Here is a 20,871-nt window from a genome sequence, read left to right as displayed (position 1 = left end):
AAAAATTGAGATAGTATAATGTGACTCACTAAATCGTCCAGGCAATCAGACAGCTAGCGACTTCACCTATTCACTTATTCAGATGTTTTTTGGTTCACTCTAGTTGTCATTCAGGAGACTCTTAACATGCCTGTTTTCATTTCTTCTTTAATTTCAGGAAGAATTTTTCATAAAGCCAAGTCCACTGGAGCGTTTGATGCGTACCTGTGACCGATTGTCACGTCAGCATCATCAATCACCCTTTAGTCACATTCTTCAGAGTACTAATACGTTGTCCGAAACATGTGACAACTATACGGCGCTCACACCAATGAAAAACCCTTTGTTTTTGGGGCTGCTTTCAGGGGTAACCCCCTTGAATACATTTGCTTGTGGCCCACTAGACTACAAGAATCTTTACTCACCACGTGACTCCTTCGTCCAAGGGTACAAGCAGTCAAACCACCACCCTCTTCAAAGTGCAAACACACATTCATTTTCACCAGATTTGTTTTCTGCATTGCTCGGATTTGAAACTGCTCGCTTTCTGGCCTCAGTGCCACGGGAAACAAGAGGTTTTGTCATTTCATCGCAGTTAGAAGACGGCGAGGGTCAGTGTGACGCGCCTGTGCATCCTCAGACATCGCCTACCTTGGGGTGTTCTTCAGCTCGTTCGAGCCAGCATGACCCCAGATCACAACCTTCATCCGAACCGGATAACGGTGACTGTGATGTATGCACTCAAACACAGTTACTGTTGGCGACAATGCACTTGTGGCAAATGGCACTCAATTTGACAGCTGCAGATCCAACAAATCAGTTTTATTTCCCACCTCGTGTGTCATCGATGCTACCCTTCCCAGATCAACAAACTGGCTACTATGGAGAAGATCCGGTGAGTGAGTACAGGATACCACTGATAGCTGGAAATTTATCAGACGTTGCTGCCGGAGAACAGAAGGGGCTAGACAGAGGGGAAAGCATTGCTACGTACAGTTATCCTGACCAGGTCACCTTCCACTCAGACACGCAACAAAGGACATCGATTCATCCATTAATCGGGCAGTATCACCGGACACACAAGCGTCGGCAGTGTGGTCAGTTAAATAGAAACCCACCCGAAGAATCTCAAACCTCGTCAGCTTTAATAGTGGAAGGAAACAAAGTGGACGCTTCAGATCAAGCAAGCGTCGACAAACGGACACCTACATCGACGCAGTCCGTAACATCACGCACCTCAGCCGCCAGCGACCCTCCTATGTTATGGTCCAACTTGGTACGCCTACTAACTGCCCCATCACTGACGTTTCCATGAGCTACTTCAGGGTAACTTCGTTCAAATTTTCTCCTTATTTCAAACAGGTTTAGCATAGGAATCAGTGACAAACACAGTTACACAAATCGCGAGCAGAAGAATAAATTTATCAGTCACTGATCTATCTGCGATGCACACCAAAAAACACAAACCATGTCAACCTGAGCAGTCATGATTAGATTACTGACAGTTATGCATTCACTTTTCTTTTCTCCTTGCCACGGGAGACAGTGATCCTTCGGTGGCAGAAACCGGCATCTTCCGAGTTGAGGGTTCGCAACTCAACTCGGCCAACATACTCTAGTGAAACTGGCAGATCCATGCAACCTCTCACGTCCGTAGAGGTGATGCAGTTTTCCAAGGAAAAAGGATTCTTCGTTTTCGAAAGTGCGTGTGACTTTGAGATGGAATTCAGATAACTACGTCTTTTTCGGGTTATTGGGCCCGTTTTTTCTCAGAATTTGTATCGGTAGAAAAAATATCCTGCTGAGATGTCTTGGTAAAAACCTAAAGGGTCCTCAATAGGAAGGGGGCCTTATAAGTGGTGTTGTGTCAACAGTCGATACTATTTTCACGCACTTTTATGCCTTTTGAGTCATACAATGTTCATATGGGAAGCGATGTACATGTGGACAGCGGGGGCTGAAAACTGTACAAGTGAATCAGCGATTCTTTGCATCTGAACCCCTATGAACAGGTTAAACGCAAGCAACGGCCTAACTGGAGTCGCAAATAGCCTTTACGTTGTCCATGGAATAAAAGTACATCATTGACGACATCTGTTTGCAGTGTTTGAATCTAAAGCTAATACAAACAGTGTATGCGGATATTTCAGTTAATAAGCGTGCAATGAGGAAAAGCTTGCTGAAATTCATGGGACACATCTATCTGATGAACCTCAAACAAGAAGAAACCGGAAGTATTAGTGAATATACACTAATTTGCAAACTAATTTGGTTCTTTCGAGAGACTCACCTGGAACCCAGCTGAATCTCTCGTTTTTGATGTTCTCAGGCAACTGAATGTGCTGCACCAGGCCGCCTCATGTTTCAGTCGCTACGATATTCAGTTGCCTGGAAATATCACAAACGAGACATTCAACTGGGTTCCAGCTGAGGTTGACGGAAACCCGGGGACTGTACCTACCTGATGAGCCCCTGAGGCGGCCTGGTGCAGCACATTCAGTTGCCTGAGAACATCAAAAACGAGAGATTCAGCTGGGTTCCAGGTGAGTCTCTCGAGAGAACCAAATTAGTTTGCAAATGAGTGTATATTCACTAATTTCGTGCAATTTGGTTTCAAGTAGAACATAAGGTTGACGGAAACCCGGGGACTGCACCTACCGGATGAGTCCCAAGAAGGGCGAAACCGCTCGTGGGCTGTCGATGGATTTTCAGCAACCTTATGAGTAGAACATTACAAAAAAACCGGAAGTATGTTAGAGGAGGAATATGTCGACATCTTAGGTATCAGCCCAACCAAATCTAGAGGCGGATTGGGTTGAAGAAATCTGTGAAGAAGAGACTCACTTGGGTCTCACTTTAAGACCAGTTTCGTATACTTATGAATGCTTCGTCAAGCAATGACGCTCAGTAAGAATTCGATAGGCATCGAGTTACTATGCGTAGGTTCATTTAATAGCCTTATTGCATTACATTCATGTTGCAATTCTGCGCACTGGTCCAGGTATCGCTACGGTGCTCGTACCTCAGGCTAAAGAATCGATCAGGCCTGTAACAGCTGACAGAGCACCAGCCGACAGACAGTATTGGTGAATGTGGGTAGGTACCATTGTGTTGTCTCTCGTCAGGGAGTGAAACCATCATTTTAAGAGTCAGCAATCGTTCCCTGTACCCTCTCGAGGAGTGTGACGAAATTTCTTGCAATGATGGAAAGTGTTTCCTCACATTTTAAGCGAATGAACTTCACAAACGAACCTAGGCAGATCACGAAAGCAAAGATTACCTGCAAAGCATTGTGTAACCGTTTAAAATCAGAGGACGGTCTAAGCGGGCAGTGCACCATTAGACCAAATACAGGATGAAGGTCCCACTATGAGTTGTGAACAATACCCGTCAGTAATTGAAGCAAATCCAGGCAAGGCGATATTATTTCAGATCCAGGCGACTTCACTTGTCATGCTTAGGTAAAACTACACAGAACCCTATCTCCCGATTCATGTAGTTCATACAGTTGGGGCTCGTTCACAGGTAAACCAAGCAATAAGTTGATCACCACTGTTCTGACGAAAAGGAAGCGAACAGGGGACATCGAAAGGCTAAGTGGTTCCTGGCACACCTGGTCAACATGTCATTCTAGTTTATGGATTCAAACTCTTAAAAACCCGTTGCACCGAAGTTCAAACTCAGTCCTGCGCAGCGTAGGTGAGTCAGAGAAAGGGAAGTAGGGTTATTCACTACTTTTGTTCACAAAACCAACAGCTTGGTGAGAAAAAGGTTCGAAATCGTAATAAGAATGAATCCGTTTCTCATTGATCCGATACTCAGCGCACGCAGTGCTGCCCCAATGTGAGTAAAGCTCATCTAGTGGTTTGGGTTTAAATACTGTCCCTGCGTGCAGGCTACTGACAGGGTTACCGCGAGCTGCATGGTCTGCACCTCCTCTATTGATCAAAATATATGATCGCGTGGGTGGAGCCGTAAGCGCGTCCAATTCAAGTTAAATGGGGATTTTCAAACTTTGTTCACAATTGGATATCGTGCATAATGTTGGAGCCAACTTCAATTGACTTGCCCTTCTTATGATGCGAGCAGACGAAACAGATTACTTCGGACGGAAATGACACCTTGCAACTAATCAGACATTACCAGAGGATTGTGTCTGATAAAGGTGCGCAACAGACCGACCGTCACGAAGAGACTGGGGATTACCGTAGTGTGACGGCTTGTTTGCTTCCCCGGCCAATTTAGCTATGAGAGAGGGCGTCTCTGACACCAAGTGAGTCGATGATTAAAAGTATGACCAATAGTCTCCTACCTTCTAGGTTGGGACATGTATGACGAATTATTTTGTGGAAATGGTATTGCACCAGCATTTCTCGCCAAACGCCGTTGTCTCATGGTCAGTCAAAGGATTTGGCAGAGGACCCTAATCATCCTCCTGTCTAAGTCTGGACGCACTGGAAAAGTCGCAGCCCACGACCGTGAACTGCACACTTATGGTTATACGACAGTGAGGGGTCAGTGTTGGGCATTGATGTTATGCTGTCAATGAGGATGAGCGGACTGATTTATGATCTTCAACCATATGTGCTTGTTTCGTCGGCGTCACCATGTTCCATTCATTCCCGTATATACTGTCAGTAAGCTGCGCTTTAGGCCCTGAGAGATGAACTGGGAGGAAGCGGTCCTTATGGCAATGGAAACGGTTCGTGTGCAGTTGGTTGTTATGCAAAAGCAAGCCGCACATCAAGCAATTCAACTCTAAAGTAAAACGCCACGACAAACCAGTCACGTTCGAAAGTATATGCTCATTGTCGAATTCGTATGGAAATAAAACTCAGGTACGCATGAAGTACAATGGACCGATGAGTATCTGTACTCATTGTCGTGACCTGACTGCGCGTGATTTATGCAGCAATTTAGGAAATGTTCGGCGATCAGCCACATTATACGACGGACAGGTCTTGTGCTTGCAAACCAAACGCAAAACAGCAACCGAATAAATAGGCAAAAAGAGCAAATTCTTGGCTGGCGCGAAATTCAATTTTTTAAAATTTCACTTACTAACAACACTGGGTTTCTCTGTGCTTGCATACGCACATGTTTTTAGTGGGGTGCGATATGAAGCATGAGATGCCATACGTACATCATACCTGACCGAATAAGCCCATATGCTTGTTAATCAAAGTTAGAATTTCCTAAAGTATAACTCTAAATACGAATCATAGAAACTGGCTAACCAAATGATTGTTTGAGTCACTAGCAATTGAATCGAGTGTCTCTAACAATCCGATACACGTTTATGAATTAAGCTATCAGGTTCATAGCTTACTAACGTGATACAAATGAGGTGCCATATTTAACCCACCCAAAAAAGACAGAGGCTTAGGGATGGGATACCTTTCGACCCTTATTAGACGTGTGCTGATTTTGTAACATTCCACTTCGAATATCGTCCGAAATGTTTTCGACTGGGGAGACCGTCCTTAGAGATAGATTAGGTATTGGTTGAATACGCAAGAAACCGGACAAAACTGATGTATTCAGCAAGAAGAAACCCCGTCAAACCTATCAGGAGACTCAGCATAAGAACACACTGGAAGCTAATTTCTGTATTGAAAAAGCAGAACAACTAAATAGCTTTTACGAATAGTATACAATGGTAAAGGCTCTTATAGTTGTCTTTACTGTTCCGAGTCGAATCAGGGGAATGCAAAATCGCGAGCAAGAAGATGGATCCACTGGGGAAGTAAATACACGGCCAGAGAAAAATAAGCGAATCTTTTAGTGCCAAGCGACCGGACAGCTTCCATCAGTGAAAGTTCCACTTTTCTGAAATGGCACATTCACGCCGGATCCAACGCGGTCGAGAGGTCTGTCTGTGAGTAAAAACGAATAAGGGTCGACGCGTGAGTCATCGGGATGGTGGCAGGTCAGATATGGAATAGAACTGACAAAGCAGTCGAGTGAAAGAAACAAACATACGGTAATGCAGAGTTCGAACGCGGTTCATGCTTTATAAAATGGGGATTATACTGGAACTGAGTGTTGGAAGAATAAGGTAGGCCAAAAATGACCAGTATCGTAAGTAATCCGCTTTTGATCGGTATCAGAATCACCCACAACAACAACAATGCGAAAATGGCGGAATGCAACACACCTCTAATCCGGTGCCAGACCTACCTGTCCTCCGAACAGGAGCATATGAGGTGTACTCATATGCAGTCCTGGATCATTCCTGGGAACACCGGACAGCGGAAAAGCTGAATTCATTCGAAAAAGAGCGAAAAGTCTCACACGCAACAAGAATCTAAATGAAGTCTCCACGGATAAAAAACTCGCAGCACCAAACAAGGCAACCAAGTAAAATGAGTGAAATCAACCTACAGTGCCAGTCGACTGATTCGATGTCGACGCTCTATCGGGTGTATCTACATTAGCTAGAAGGAAGAAATGTCAATACAAGTACAGTGGAATATCGCATCTCACCTATCCAAAGAGCGCGCATCCAAAGCATAGGTTAATAAAGATTCATAAATAAGTAAACGATTACGCAGACTTCTCGTGGAATATTCATGAGATGTTACGAAAATCGAGGATCAAGAAAATGAGTTCGGTGAACAGCAGAGCCGGTAATTTGTACGTTCGTGTGATACATGCAGTGAGTTCAATGACGAATTAAAATATAAAACCGAATAAGACTGTCGAATCCCCACCCTACACCTCTGTGTGTCACCAAAACCGATAGGGATGTGGGAGAACATCGACTGCCTACTACAGAACAGGTCGTCGTAATTATGACGGAGATCGGAGTTAGTTTCCCCATTCGCAGGGAGGCATGGCGATAATCTAACTAGATGCGTTCATCGAAATTTCAAACTAGTGGTAAGCCAGAACGTACGACAACAGTGTTCGCCAGAGCTTCACGGCATTTGCTGTTGCTCCGTTGTTCGATTCTCAAGTGAGGTGTGGTGAGCACCAGAAAGTGCGAGACAGCTTTTTGTTAGCAGTATCGGAAAAAATGCAACATTTGTGATAGGATCGGTGAACGAGTGTCAAGAAAGGCAAAGAAAGCTGGTGTCTCTCTGAGAGTATGTAAGCATGGGCAGATAGTGATTAAGCTCTCTGCATTACGTAATATGACAAATTCACTAGTGTCAAGATGCTTATAAGATAAACCAATCACGGCAAAGAAGGTTCTGTGTGGTAGGTTAAAATGTACATTAATGGACATGGCTAACCCTAGTTATACGACAGCTGTTGGTCATCAGAAAGACAGAACGGACGTGAAACGAGTCTTCATAGCGAACTGATGCTGCTTGTCAACAGAAAGCAAACACGTGAACATCCAGACAAAAAACGGAAACAGGACCTTATATAATCTCACTTTGTTCCGAATCGGGGGGTCCTGGGAGTTTTATCTGCAAACGGGTGCCCAGGCTTCTTACTGGTGGCGGTAATGGAGGCATCATAGAACCAATAGTAACACTTGGACCAGGATCCAGAACACCTGTTGGTTGACTTCCGTCCGGGGCAATCACAGAGATGGGTTGCCATGTCCCTAGGTAATTCGCCTGCCACAATCGAATGCAGCCGTCATCGCCGGAAGAGGCTAGAATGGAACCTGTAAAGTTGGAGAAGGGATCAACAGAGAATCATAACCAGGGCGGAATTGAACGATCGTAGTTAACGTGTAGCAATTCCCGTCTGCAGCTAATTCTTCTGGACTAGAGTACTGATAAGAGCTTGTCCACCGAATGTGGCAACATGCATTCGCCGGGCACTATCGATCATAACCTTCGAACTGTGAAGCGTCTCAGTGTAGTTATGAGACAACAACCATGTACCGGGCAATGGAGCATTTGAAACATAAATCACCAGCACGTAGTTTGGGCCACAAGAGATGGCCATTCTTTATTGTATAGCGGTGCCTCCAAATACAGACCATCCAAAGAAAACGGTTCGCCTCACGAGTGCCAGAATCGACTTCAATCACTACTTGTAATCATTACAAGTAGGGGATAACATACATTCCGCTGGTTATCGCATATAGAGGGCAAGTTGTTCTGGATGGGAGTTGAGGGGAATTCTGGGTCTACGGGCTGATTCTCACTCACCAGTTTCATTCAACAGAACTATGTAAGAGGATAATGAAATATCCCAAGATACTACATCGCTGGCCCTGACAATTAGCTAGACGATGCTGTATATATGCGGTGCGCGGTCTCAAATCAACGGCGTAAAAACACATTGTGAGAACTGCAAGTTGACCGGAGACAAGTGCTACGTCGGTACGACCTCGATGAAATTAAGCCTATATATCACCGGCACTGTTGTTTCTGATTTTGCTAAGGACACGCTGGATACATGAAGAAATAACGATACACCAAAAGCAACTGAAAAGCTGGAATGCTTTCTCGAAAACGTTCATAAAAAAGACCGAATCTGTGAGACTTAAAATTGTTGAATAAGAAAGCGTGCACATATTCTGGTCGTATGTGAATGCATAGATCAAGGAACGCAACCTCGCCAGTTCAAGTCGACCGACGATTGCCCCAGGCAAAATGAGGACAATACGAGTCTATCTTCAAACAGTCGTCCAGACAGAAGCCAGATGTTTGTCGTAGGAGACAATGCGGCAATGCGGTTACTTTGGGTTGAAGCTATCCCTAGTTCCCTAGGACAGCACGTGTTTCAATGCATGAAGACGTTTCTCGTGAAAGAAAAAGGTAAGCGAAAGACATCAGAGGGAGTCACGGAAATGTTTCTTTGTCGGAAAAAGGACTGTTCGCTGGTTCACTTCGAGTATCAGTTTCCAAATAGATGTGGTCTGGTTACAGGCTTACTGCTGGCGATGTTTCATATTCTATGTATCGACTTTTCACTGGTGGCATGAACTCCAAAGTTCAAAATCATCAATTTTATCACAACTGAAGCTAAACTGGGCGATCTCATTAAATTAAATTTTCGCCATCGAAGTAGGTCGTACGTACATAGTGATTCCAAAAAGGGTGTAACGATGATTTTCCAGAAGATGGACCGACTACTGGTGGAGACAGTGCGGAAGCAAACTTCAAGAATGGATGGATTTTTTTTAAGAACTCCAAGTATGCCAGTGTATGATCAATGCATACACAAGGGAGATGAACAGAGCTCGTCACCAGGAACGGTATTAGAAATGTGACCTGGAATCGAACCTACGACGGAAACAGACATTACGGCTGTGACTGTTTCTGGAGCGATTTTACGAGGTTTCATCACTAAGCGATGCCTGTTCTGGGATAAATTTGAAGGTGAATAGAACTTTTGATTGGCTTTTTGTGGAAAACGACAAGTAAACATGCGAAAACCAAAAGTAACAGGAACAGGTTTGCCGTCAAAGAGCATCCACAACTTAAGGTGAACATAGGATGGATTCAGTGCGTTGCATCAGACTGTAAGTAGATGACACACAGTCAGGAAACACTGAACAGTGTACTGCACTGCGTCATGACGGAAACAAGCCATGTACTTTAGTCCGTCAGTAAACTTACTATCAACTGAAGCGGTGAGGACGGACGGCGCATATTACTAAGGGGCTTTCACAGAAAAGACCAAGTGGTCGTTACAGTGTTCGTTCTTGTGGGTAGAGTGAAAGCATGCACACGGAGCCTGCACGCAGCCGGACATTGCAATAAGTAAACTGCCAACAGCTAAGTCAGAAACAATCGGAGTCTCATTAGAGATCACCAACAGGCCTGATTACGAGGCCTTGACACACCTATTTTCACGACGTTTGGACATCATCTTACGACTCATTTACATTGTAGCGCGAAACCTCTCAGAATTAATGCACATAAATGAAGCGAGATTTATAGCTACAGCGTATAGTGCGAAAGGTTACAGATACTTTGTGAGACAAGGAACCACGGTTTCAGGTGATAATGCGGCAACTATTAAACACTTCACTTCGTACTGAGTCTGTCCCGAGGACGTCTCGTGCAAAAATCGAAAATACAACTCGCCGAGCATAGACTGTTTAGAACTCCAGTGAGCACTCACCCGTGACATTCCACGAAACACGCCAAACTCTCCCTTTATGGTGATTGAATCGGGCCAGGAGGTTGATTTCATAAGCAGTGCGGGCAGGCGGCGCACTGGTAGTGAACGATCCCGATCCACTGAGGTTGAGGTTACCTATAGAAAATCGAGTAAGCCAGGTATGAACAGACACTCGGGTTGCTTCAGAAGCATTCAAGGAAGATGAAGAGAGTCATTAGTGAAAAATAATGGGGTAATATGCAAAGGTCAATTTCTACTATACAAATGGACTGAGCTGTAATAAGGGGCTGGGTACATAAATCTTTTATCTACTTTATTTGAATCCGTATTAATTTGCAGTGGAAATGAGCTCGAGATGGTTAAGGCTCGAACTTGCTTACCGGAAGGCTGGTGGTTCGAACCCGACCTTTGCATCTCGACTACCCTGTCTAGGGTTGGGCAACCTAGTAGTATCTCGGGCCTCGAGCTTCCTTCGGGTGGCATGATAGCTAGACACAGAAAGGGTGCTACGGCTGAACAATTTTATCAATTTATGGTGGAAATACCCCTGGTGGCACAGTGAACATTGTTATTATTTTCATTATTGGCCCACTCACTTGACTGCAAAGATTAGGGCTAGGGGGGTAAATACAATTCTTTACGGTTGGAAGCACACATTCATACGAAAGAATGTATTTCACTTCATTCTCCCAGGTATAGTCCATCTGACGAATTAAGAAACATCGATGTTTTGTAATGAGTGACGCAAGCGCGATTCAGACTAAGAGTTGGCTCTTATTCAAGAATTCCGCGAAATCACTGCTTCAGGCATGCAGAAAAATTACTTATGCATAGACATTGGCACAGCATATTTGGTGGTTAGTGGTACAGGTGGACTACTGTAAAAGAACTACTTGTATTGCCTCTAAACAATATTAAGATAAACCTTCCCTTCAGGAGTCCGCGCAGCTGAAATGGAACATTGGAATGGCGGGTGCTCAGGCTGAAGGAAACGCCAATCAGGCATAAACTCCGACGAGCGTCATTGATGTATACAACACCTGGTTATCGGTCATGGTTTGTGGGCACCAAAGGACTTCACTTAGGGGGACACAAAATATGTTCACATGTTATTGGGCGTCTGCAAAAGGTCAGATGAGGGCAAGGTGATGTTGACTGTCTGCAATGTGCAGAAATGTCACTACAAAGCAGCAATATAAGCAGCGATATTGCGAGGAATGTACTTCACGGCGGTCAAATTTGTTTATTGCCTGCGCCATACGGAAACAATAGCATGCGTGGGGAAGAAAGAAAAACAAGGGGTGGTGCGATAACCCAAGTGGGAACAGGAGAAGAGTAGGATGAGATGTCTCCATGCTCGAAGCTCCTAGTAGGCAGCAGTTAAGTTGGAAATAACTTCAAGTCACTCACGACGCAGCTGAACAATGGCTGGTCCAAAGGTCACCATGGATAAGGGAGATTGGGCGAAAACAATGGACAAAGGAAACAAAATGGGGTGAAACGCGACAATATGGCTTCATGCCCCAACGTGTACGTTTGGGATAACATTGCAACGCATGTAAATAAACAAGAGTAGTAAGGTTGACGCGCATGGCAATTTAAACACGAACTTTAACGACAGTATCTGGTGAAAGTGCAGAATGTTGTAAATAGCACAAAATTGCGTGAATATGAAAGAAGCAAAACTCAAGTAGATATGGAAAAGAGATTCAGCACTCCTGTGACCGACTTTACTGGAATGGTCGACCGTGAAGAAAAGTAAGAGACTAAATGGCGCAGAAGAGTAGAGTGACATCAAGGTGAAAGATACCTTTGGACAAGATGTTCGTCGGTTGGTTTCCCGTTGAACGGATGCGTAAGATGAACACATCTTTCGATCCAACCGCCAATGTATGGAAGGACTGCCCCATATGCGGAGCAAACTGAATATCGTAAACAGCATCCTCCATTTCACGAATGTCCTCTACCAAATCCCAATGCCGTCTAGCTTCTGAGTATTCATAGATGACCACCTTGCCAGTGATTAAACTGTTGCTATTGGGAACGGTGTTGCCCATTCCAAAATGAGGTTGGAGAGCAGATGTTCCTGATTGATCAGCGGCGTCGTTGGATGAAGCGGAACTGGCTGGCGCGGCGCTGCCGACAGCGATGAGCGGAGGGTCAAGAGGAGACTGAAAATGGATAGTGAGACAGCGCCGAATGAAGGTTTGTTCTACCACAAGAGCTACAGTCATCGTTGTCCTATGAATAAGAGGCAGACAAATAGTGCTCTATTGTTGCACACTAATACGATTTTTTGCTCGACTAGCCGCGCTGCGACTAACGATACTTTTGTCTGAAGTGGACAGGGGAAAAAGTGAAGGGAGTGAATCCATGTGAAGAGTCTCTATGTTCTCAATCCTCCTATATGATTTATGTCCATAAGTCAAAGTTTTAAAGACAACTGAAGATCAATTAATACTCAAAGGTGCTAGACCGAACACATAAAACCAAATCTCCCCGTAATACAATTAAATAGCCCTACATGTTAGCAGCAAAGTATAGGTTTGACACCGATCCCAAGAACAAACACGGCATATAATAGCGGCCATTCACCCCGAATGACTCACAATCAAGGGCTTTCAACAGTAAAATATGGATCTTCGATTGGAAAAAAACTGAGGTATCGACCAAGAACGGGAAGAACGGAATAAGCAAAATCTCCGGGAGGTAGAGGAGGGGGTGAACTGCCATAACACACTGGTCTTAAAAAATCACCAGATCATTCGGAACTGTGGTGAGGAGAAAAGGCAAATCGAAAACCACCGAGCATCACCTTAGAGGATCCGTGGCATGGATTCTTAAAAAGAATACAATGCCCGAACTATTGTTCCCAACCAATCCGGACAATAATAACCGTAGGTGCAAATAAACCGTACCGAGAGAATTTGGAACCAAACAATGCATCCGCAATGTGTACGTTACTCTGCTCAGATGTGTAGACCAGCTTTTGAAGCCAAATGCCTTTTTTAAAGACGTAGTGCTGTTTGGTAAGTGTCTATCTAATTAGCTCGCATCAACCTAACAGATGGGACCTCCAGGGAAAAAGATAAGAGCCAGTCTGGTGCTAGCGGAGGCCTGAGGAGACAGGTGAAAAATGCCGCAGACCAGCTCAGTCGATCCGTGCGACGATTCCACAAAAAAGCATGAGTGAAACCCAAAAAGATCAAACTGGTCCCATCACATTTAGTAAAGGACGCCTTCACTAAAAAGCCCTCGTGGCTAACTGCTGTTGTTGAGCCAGATTCCCCGACTACCTCAGAGTCCTGAACAGTGAACCTGGACCCACTTTCGACCTCAGAAGTTTATGACTAGATGTTCTCTCTCGAAAGACACGGAGTTCGCGGCCAGGTTCCTCCCATATACGATGTTCAAGAAGTCCTCAATAAGTGTTTGTTTCCCTTCGTTGCCTCCATTTGGAAGGAGAGATATGGAGCCTTCAAGATATGGATGCTAAACGGCGTCAATGGCCTTCTCGCCCGGATGAGTGCCTAGAAATGTAGATAGTCGGGGTACTTGTACAAAGATGGTACTACCTGAGACTATGATAATGCTCTTGTATCAGTGCAACTTATGTGAAAGGTTTCAAGTTCCAAATCTGGATTTAAGAGCCAATCAGAGGGTGCGACTGAGTGACATAAATTAAGCGACATTTTGTGAAGAGGTGCTCAGATTCTTTTCGAGACAATTAAAACACAAAATCTATTATGAAAGTGCAATCTAATCATCCTATTCACATAATTAGGTATGGGAGTTCCAGTAATCGTGATTCACTCCAGATATCTTGAAGATTGATCGTGCTATTTTCTCTAAAACTGACTTGAAAGCAAACATATTCTCCCTTACAGCATATTCAGATTTCGTCGGACCTCTGACACTGATGCTGTGCGTATTCCGCTGTGGGTAACCAGAAGCACATCATACAGGATAGTAGCAACTCGGCTAAACCTTTTACACAAGATGCACAAACACTACTTCATACGTTTACCTGAATTCAGACATCTCATTGAGTGTTACCATTGGAGTCCTGATTCCATGTGTCAGACTTGGAAAGATACGCCCACAGTCGTTCATGATACTTCACTGGCCGTAATGGAATGTGGCGTGTGCTTCACTACATTTCACAGTGAAGGCTCTAAGTATGGAGAAATTATACCCCTAGGATCGGTAACTTTCCATATCGTGTTGCCTTTCGGAGTGCACAAAAAGCGTCCAGTTACTCTGGCCTTAGTGGTTACGACCGTGCAAGTTCCACAAAGATACGTTTACTACAGAACCCATGCGCACATCATAGACCGGTGGTTCTCAAACTTATTGAGCTCATCACCCCCTTAGCTCCCATTCACTGTATTTTCATCATGTGAAAAATAAAACCGAAACAAAACATATCACATTACTGTGCTGTAAAAGGCCACGTATAACTTTTTCAAGAACCTTTTTGAAGAACGATAGCTTTTCTGAAGCACACACAACGAGTTCTCTGCCGAATGCCATTTGGTGCACGATCTCTTTGGAATGTGGCACCTCCCGAGAGTGGTTACATACCCTTTTTCCTCGTAGAAGCCCAAATTGTGGGACCGCTGTAGAGAGAACACCTAATGAAATGGTTGAGTTTGATGGATCGATACCAAGTTATAGATAGCAGGCTGATTGATACTAATAAAAGAGTTTACCATCCGCAGTCTGGGAATTCGAAGTTCAACTCGACATTTTGACATATTGACGACTTACTCAGATGAATGTCGTATTCGATATGTAAACCAATGTTTTGACTTTTTCCACAAACCAGACAAGTAGTCAAAGTGATCATTTCGCAACCAAAAATCTTGATGTCTTTATGGACATGTCTTGATTCAATATTGCTGTCAACGGTATCGTGAAGACACCACAAAAGTGATCAGCCTTCATTAACCAGTTACTACACTATCGAGACAAAGTAAGAGCGGTCTCGTGAGAAATAAACATATATTGTTATGAAGTTCATCCAAGGAGGATACTACATCATTTGAGTTGATTTGAGTATGGGAGACGGATGTACACACTACGAGTTCACTGTTGAAAGCGTATTTTGATAACGACACAGAAACATAGGGAACAAACGGGATTAGACAATGCTAACTTATATATACCCCTCAAACTATGCGGTGGACGATTGCTTGCACAATATGATTGCAGTTATCTGGAAATTTGGAAAATTGAACAGAAATCCGCTTGCTAATCGATCGGAAATACCCGCAGCTGTCAACCTATTTTCATAGAACCTTGCCGTCCAGGCTCCATACATCACCACTGTGAGAAATACTGTACTAGATCAATAAGTCTCTACATCACTCGGTGGAAAATAAAGTTCAGAAACGGCGATATGAATTTCGTCGGAAGCTATGATTACCGCATCCAGAAATGGTACACAATATACTTATTTTCTGTTTGATTGAGGATATGTTGTACACTGACTTTTAGCGGAAGACCAACTCAGTGTCTCCATTGGGCAATCACCTACGGGGGACGGCCACCTCATCAGTACAATACACTGCCCACCTTCACTGATGTTTATATGCTGGTTAACTTCGTTGCATTCGCTTTTTCGTTCTCACAGACAGGTAAGCGAACACCGTTGTCGAAATCAATAACCTACGAAATTCTTCGCTCATCGGGTTAGTATAGGTTGGTAGGGACCAACAGAAAATACAGATCCGCGGGAGATATGACGTTTGCGATCACAGAGATCTGCCAGGCCAACACCAAGGACGGACTTGTGATCAGTGGGAAGGGAGACGACATAGATCATCACAACTAACGCAATTAAAGGTAACAGGAGGGGGAAGTGCGAATCCGCTTGCGGTAAAAATCGGACACGACATCCGTTCGGCCTTATGTAAAACTTTTTACAAAGCCATCTAAGTCATAAAATGGTAGAAGAAACGATAAAAAACCTGAAGCGGGGCATCAGCTTCAGTCAGATAGTCTTCCTGGCGTTACTCTAAATTTGCAAATGATGAGGTCCTCAGGATCTATTCACATCAATACATGCGAAAAACTGGTCACTTGGGATGTCGTTTTTTCGGAAAGAGATGCATTTTGTGTTCGTAAGTTGCAGTCAAATCTAAAGACATCGTCTCTAGACACAACTCTCGCAGCGATCTAACAAAACTATAGGCGGTATTGGTTACTAGTGCCAAAATCGAAACCTTCGACTGAGCGGGAAATTATCCGACATTCTGAGTCTAGGTAATTGGGTCCTGATGCAAGCATACGCACCTCTGAGACCAACGCTGATCTTCATGTTGAACGGAAAGTAACGCGTACGAGTTTGCTACTCAAGTTTTAATGGAAGGACCTGAGTTACTGACTCGATTTCCTCTTCCATTTGTGTCCGGATGAAGAAGTTGCCTCTGCCTAGGTTTCCTGTTACCAATAACCATACGGAAGAAGTTGGAGTGAATTCGGTGCTGAGCGCTTCCCTGCCTATACACACTCTTGCGTTTCAAACCATGAGCATCTGAGCTAAATTTCCAGGGTTGTAACCCCATAAACAGCCGGATTTTAGAACCACGGTCGCCATAAATGGTGAAGTTGACCCACTATATCTATAGAGTTCACAATATGGGTTGACTGTACGAGGTAGACTACTCACATAAGTTGAAAAAAAGCAACAAGAAATCAGTTACCGATCATCCATTATCCAAGTAATAAAATATGAAATCAACAGTGAAGTAGAACTTCCGGGAAAACTGAATTACCTGGGACCAAGCCAGACATGAACCGATGAGCTTGGTTGGAAAATCAAACTGTAGACGCCACTGACTCAGGTTCATCACATCCTAAAATGAAGGAGGCGGATCACCAACAAGGCGACACGTCAGACAAAAAAGGAAACAAAAAGGTACAATCTATCCACAAAACATCCAACTATTGTGAATGACGCATAGTCATAAGCTATGTAGTATGTACTACGAATACGCGCCACACAAACGACTAGCGTACCACGGTACTGCGATTTCAGCTGCCACAGATTAATTGAACAGGGACCGCGAAAATAGAGAGAGTAGACCTATGTCGATTGGAACAAATGGGTCAACCGCTTAATCCTCGAGCTTTATTACGTTTCTCATATAAATGCTGACTATTTGTCGGTATGTCGAGGAACATCCATTTTGTGTGTTAGTAATTAGTGCCGTGATTCTCCAGTGGTGAATTTCAGGTAGCTACACGTATCCGGACGTCACACTTCGAGAGTGCGCTCGACGACATACTGAAGGTTCATAGGAATTTAGCCTTTCAGCGGAATGGATTCCATTGCAGTGTCGCTGCAATACCATTTCTTAGCCATTCGACATGCAGCAAACAAGCCCCTGTCTGTAGGTCTGGCAAAACAATTGCACCAGCGTGCTTTGCAGGAGGATGTCAAACGTAGCATAGTTCTCTATACCGAGGCTTTCTTGCTTTGATCTGCGGCACAAGGAAGTCAGTGACTGTGTGGCGAGGAACCTCAACGGTAAGCATAGATGTAAGGTGCGGTATGAGCAACACAGGCCACGAGTAAAATGCCATATGTTCCGTTATGCAGCATTTATGGAATACGACAGTCCTATTTCAAGAAAATACTTGCGTCACTTACTAAGGCCTCGTAAACTCGCAGTAGGCCATCAGTGGAAATGGCAGCCAGTTGAAGCCCAAGATGTCTAGGCGCAAACTGCAGACCCGTGACAGAGGTTCGTGGGTCAACCAGATTTGCTCGCCGCACCCAACTGGTCGATGTGGGTTGGGCGGCTGGGTAGCACGCAGTATTAGATTGAATAGATACAACTGGTGGATTATCTGGGTCATGTACAGTTGTGCCGGGATTCGACTGAAAAGTAAAGTGAAATTGACGTAGATACAGCAGACTTAGTAACATTATGGAAATGTGCAGAAACCTAAGTGAGTTGGTACTACTCATCAAAGAATATAGTGCATAGCAGGAGACATAGAAACTCCCATGCATATCGGAATTGTTTATTTGAGAGATAGCGAACAACTGAAAAAGTCTGGAATATTCAGCGAGTGGCACGGCTGAGGTTAAATGAAGATGAAACGGCTGGTGAAGTATTGTCTCACTGAACGAGGAACAGAAAACATACACAATCAATGCATAGGACAGACGTTGGGGAGCTAAAATATCCAAGTTCCCCGTTATAGAAAGGAGGGAGCTACAGCACATCCATCCGGGCGGCTTATCATTTCTGTTAGAATGCACTGCCTCAGTTGGTGTAGTTGTATCTGTATAATGGATTGCGTTTTGACTGAAGTTGCATCGACAGAAATGCACTGTCGCACCTTTTAATCAGAAAAAGGGGCTTTGGGACCTGTTTTTCCAGGGATTTACGAAAGAAGCTTACTTTCGAAGGGAGAATTAAACTCAACTAAAGCGTCAGCATCAGGGGGAAAGCACTATACCGAAACTTCACTTGTACTGAAGCACGTCTGTAATGCAAACCCGGTCATGGTCAACGAGCTATTACCCCTTGGCACCTTGTCGTCGGATCCATACAAAACCACTTACGTTCTGCGTCTAATGATCAGGATGCAGTCTATGGCTACTCATTTTCCCTAAATGCCGACGACGTTCGGAAGTCTTATGTATGGAGGCGGATTTGATAAACCACACCAACGGAGTAGAAAACTGAGGTTGAATTCGGTAATCAAATTCAGCAAAAAACACAGGTAGATTGTGCAAGACTGCCTTAAGGATGGTCTTCAAACACCAATGGTGAAAGATTTCAAGCTGCGATCCACGAGATGAAGAGAAAGCTTGCTGAACCTAACCTTGTTGTTTGGATTTGATGAGCCAGTCAATGTAGGACCGGAATTGCTTTGTAAATTTTGCTTACAAAATATCTCCGTACCAAACCGACACTAGTGCGCAAAAAGGTATGGAACGTTTCCAGTATAGTGTTGGTAAACCAAGCGCAGTACCATGGTATGAACTACTCATTCATCTCGTTACGGTTAGCTCAGATATCATACAACCACTGTGACAAAATAAAGTGGTTGAGTGAAGCCTAGAGCGCAACATTCCATGTGGTTAGGATGAACATTTCTTATTTAAGATGGCAAGTTGGCTGTGGTTAGGGCGCGAAGTGACTGATTGGAATGTCCGTGGTTCGAACCTGACCTATGTATCTCGACATCTTTTGTCTAGGCTTGGGTAACCTGCAGTATTCCAGCCCCCGCGCTTCGGTCGGGTGGCACGGCAGCTGGGCACCGAAAGGGTATTACGGCTGAACGTTTTTCAAGGTCATCAAAGGAGTCATCTCTGTCGAGTGACATTAGCCTATCTCACTCAAAATCCATCTTTACTGAAACTGACGAGGGCATGCGTTTTGTACATAGTCGGCTTCCGATTTCGACGTCACTCGGTGATCATGGCGACGAAGTGTTTCGGCATAGTCCGCAATTTGAAGGTGCTGACGATACATCAGAAAGATACGGCAGCGAACATTTCAAAAGCAACTAAAATACACTGTGTTCCGGTAATTCACAATGTCTGACCATAACGGTGTATTGGGGAATTCCTAGGCAGGGTGTTCTATCCCTGTTTGCTGGCATGAGGTCTATCGGTAATGGGCGATAACGAGGAAGTAGGGTTGCGTAAACGTTCATACGAGACCTGGGGCAACGTACCAATTAGTCAGACATTCCAAGTCATCTAAAAGTAAAATTTGGTCTTCATTGTGTTAGAAAGCCTAAAAGATACAAGAATCTGAAAAGTTGCTCTCCAAGACGGCAAAAGCCGAACCACAAAGCAAAATATAGTGTCGCCTTGGTGGGTTATAGGCAAAAAATGCGTAGATACAGAGCAACATGCCGTATTTCGTTGTGCCACTACGCGCTCCATCCGCCCAATCAGCCTGTCGGTTCAGGGAAACTTGGAACACTCTCGGCATGTACCCATTGAAGTAGATACCACAAAATTATAGAAAATATGGAAACGTATATACAAAAAAAGTGACCGTGGGAACTCGACAAGACAACATAACCGACTAGCTCACTTGACCACCGGCAATCTCCTCCCATATGGTAATTGTACGGTCAAAGGAACAGGTAGCAATGACCTGTCCAAATTCTGGATGAGCCCAGGTTACACGCCAACAGGGACCGAGATGACATCGCCACCGAGCGGTACAGACCCACTCGCCATCCGGTCGAAGGTCCCAGATCTGACAGGAGGACAAGCAAAAAATAGGAAGCAACAGTACCGAAGAGTACCAGAGAGGTTTATAATACAATTACGAACTTCACGATATCTTCAGTTGGCCTCAGTGTAGTTGGCTCACACGCAATACTTTACTGCACACCCTCGATAAAGGATGAGTTTAAAAAAACAGATACAGTGCTCCTCCCAGAATCATGCCATAGGATAAATACCCCTTGGACGAGATGAATTCGGCAACAGGGAATAGGTCTTCACCGTGATCGCTGCTCGAGTAAATAACCCTCACAGAACCACAGAGAAGACACTTTCTGGATCCACGTGTTGTGAATTCACTTTCCACCACAGTAGAAATGCTCCACATCACTGGCCCAGTTTTGCTAGCTGGGTGTCATGGTTGATGTCATATGTATATTGAAGGACACATCCGGAGTGGTTTGGGCAGAATCCAGTCTACGGTACGTGCACAACACCAAGTTTTGGACTATTTCGAATTTGAAATAAGGATTGATTGTGACGAAGCTAGAACTCAGGCTGGAGTGATGCAAGGCAAACTGACGTTGGTCGAGCTGCCAATAGTAGCCACTGTTTCTGTTGCCTTAGCACAATGGGTATTCGTGGTA

The 20,871-nt window shown here is 44.3% G+C and overlaps 1 protein-coding gene across 1 annotated transcript; it reads left to right on the top strand.

Annotated features, from left to right (window-relative positions):
- Positions 1–310: 310 nt before the first annotated feature.
- Positions 311–1,294, top strand: T265_04382 (hypothetical protein; the record flags this gene model as incomplete). The annotated part of the gene is made up of 1 exon (XM_009169121.1): positions 311–1,294. One exon carries the CDS (start codon positions 311–313, stop codon positions 1,292–1,294), a length of 984 nt encoding a protein of 327 aa, XP_009167385.1.
- Positions 1,295–20,871: the final 19,577 nt, after the last annotated feature.

The sequence above is a fragment of the Opisthorchis viverrini genome (assembly GCF_000715545.1).
Source record: "Opisthorchis viverrini unplaced genomic scaffold opera_v5_72, whole genome shotgun sequence".
Classification (NCBI taxonomy): domain Eukaryota; kingdom Metazoa; phylum Platyhelminthes; class Trematoda; order Opisthorchiida; family Opisthorchiidae; genus Opisthorchis; species Opisthorchis viverrini.
The sequence above is the reverse complement of the archived record's forward strand: the minus strand, read 5'-3'. Positions and strand labels throughout refer to the sequence as shown.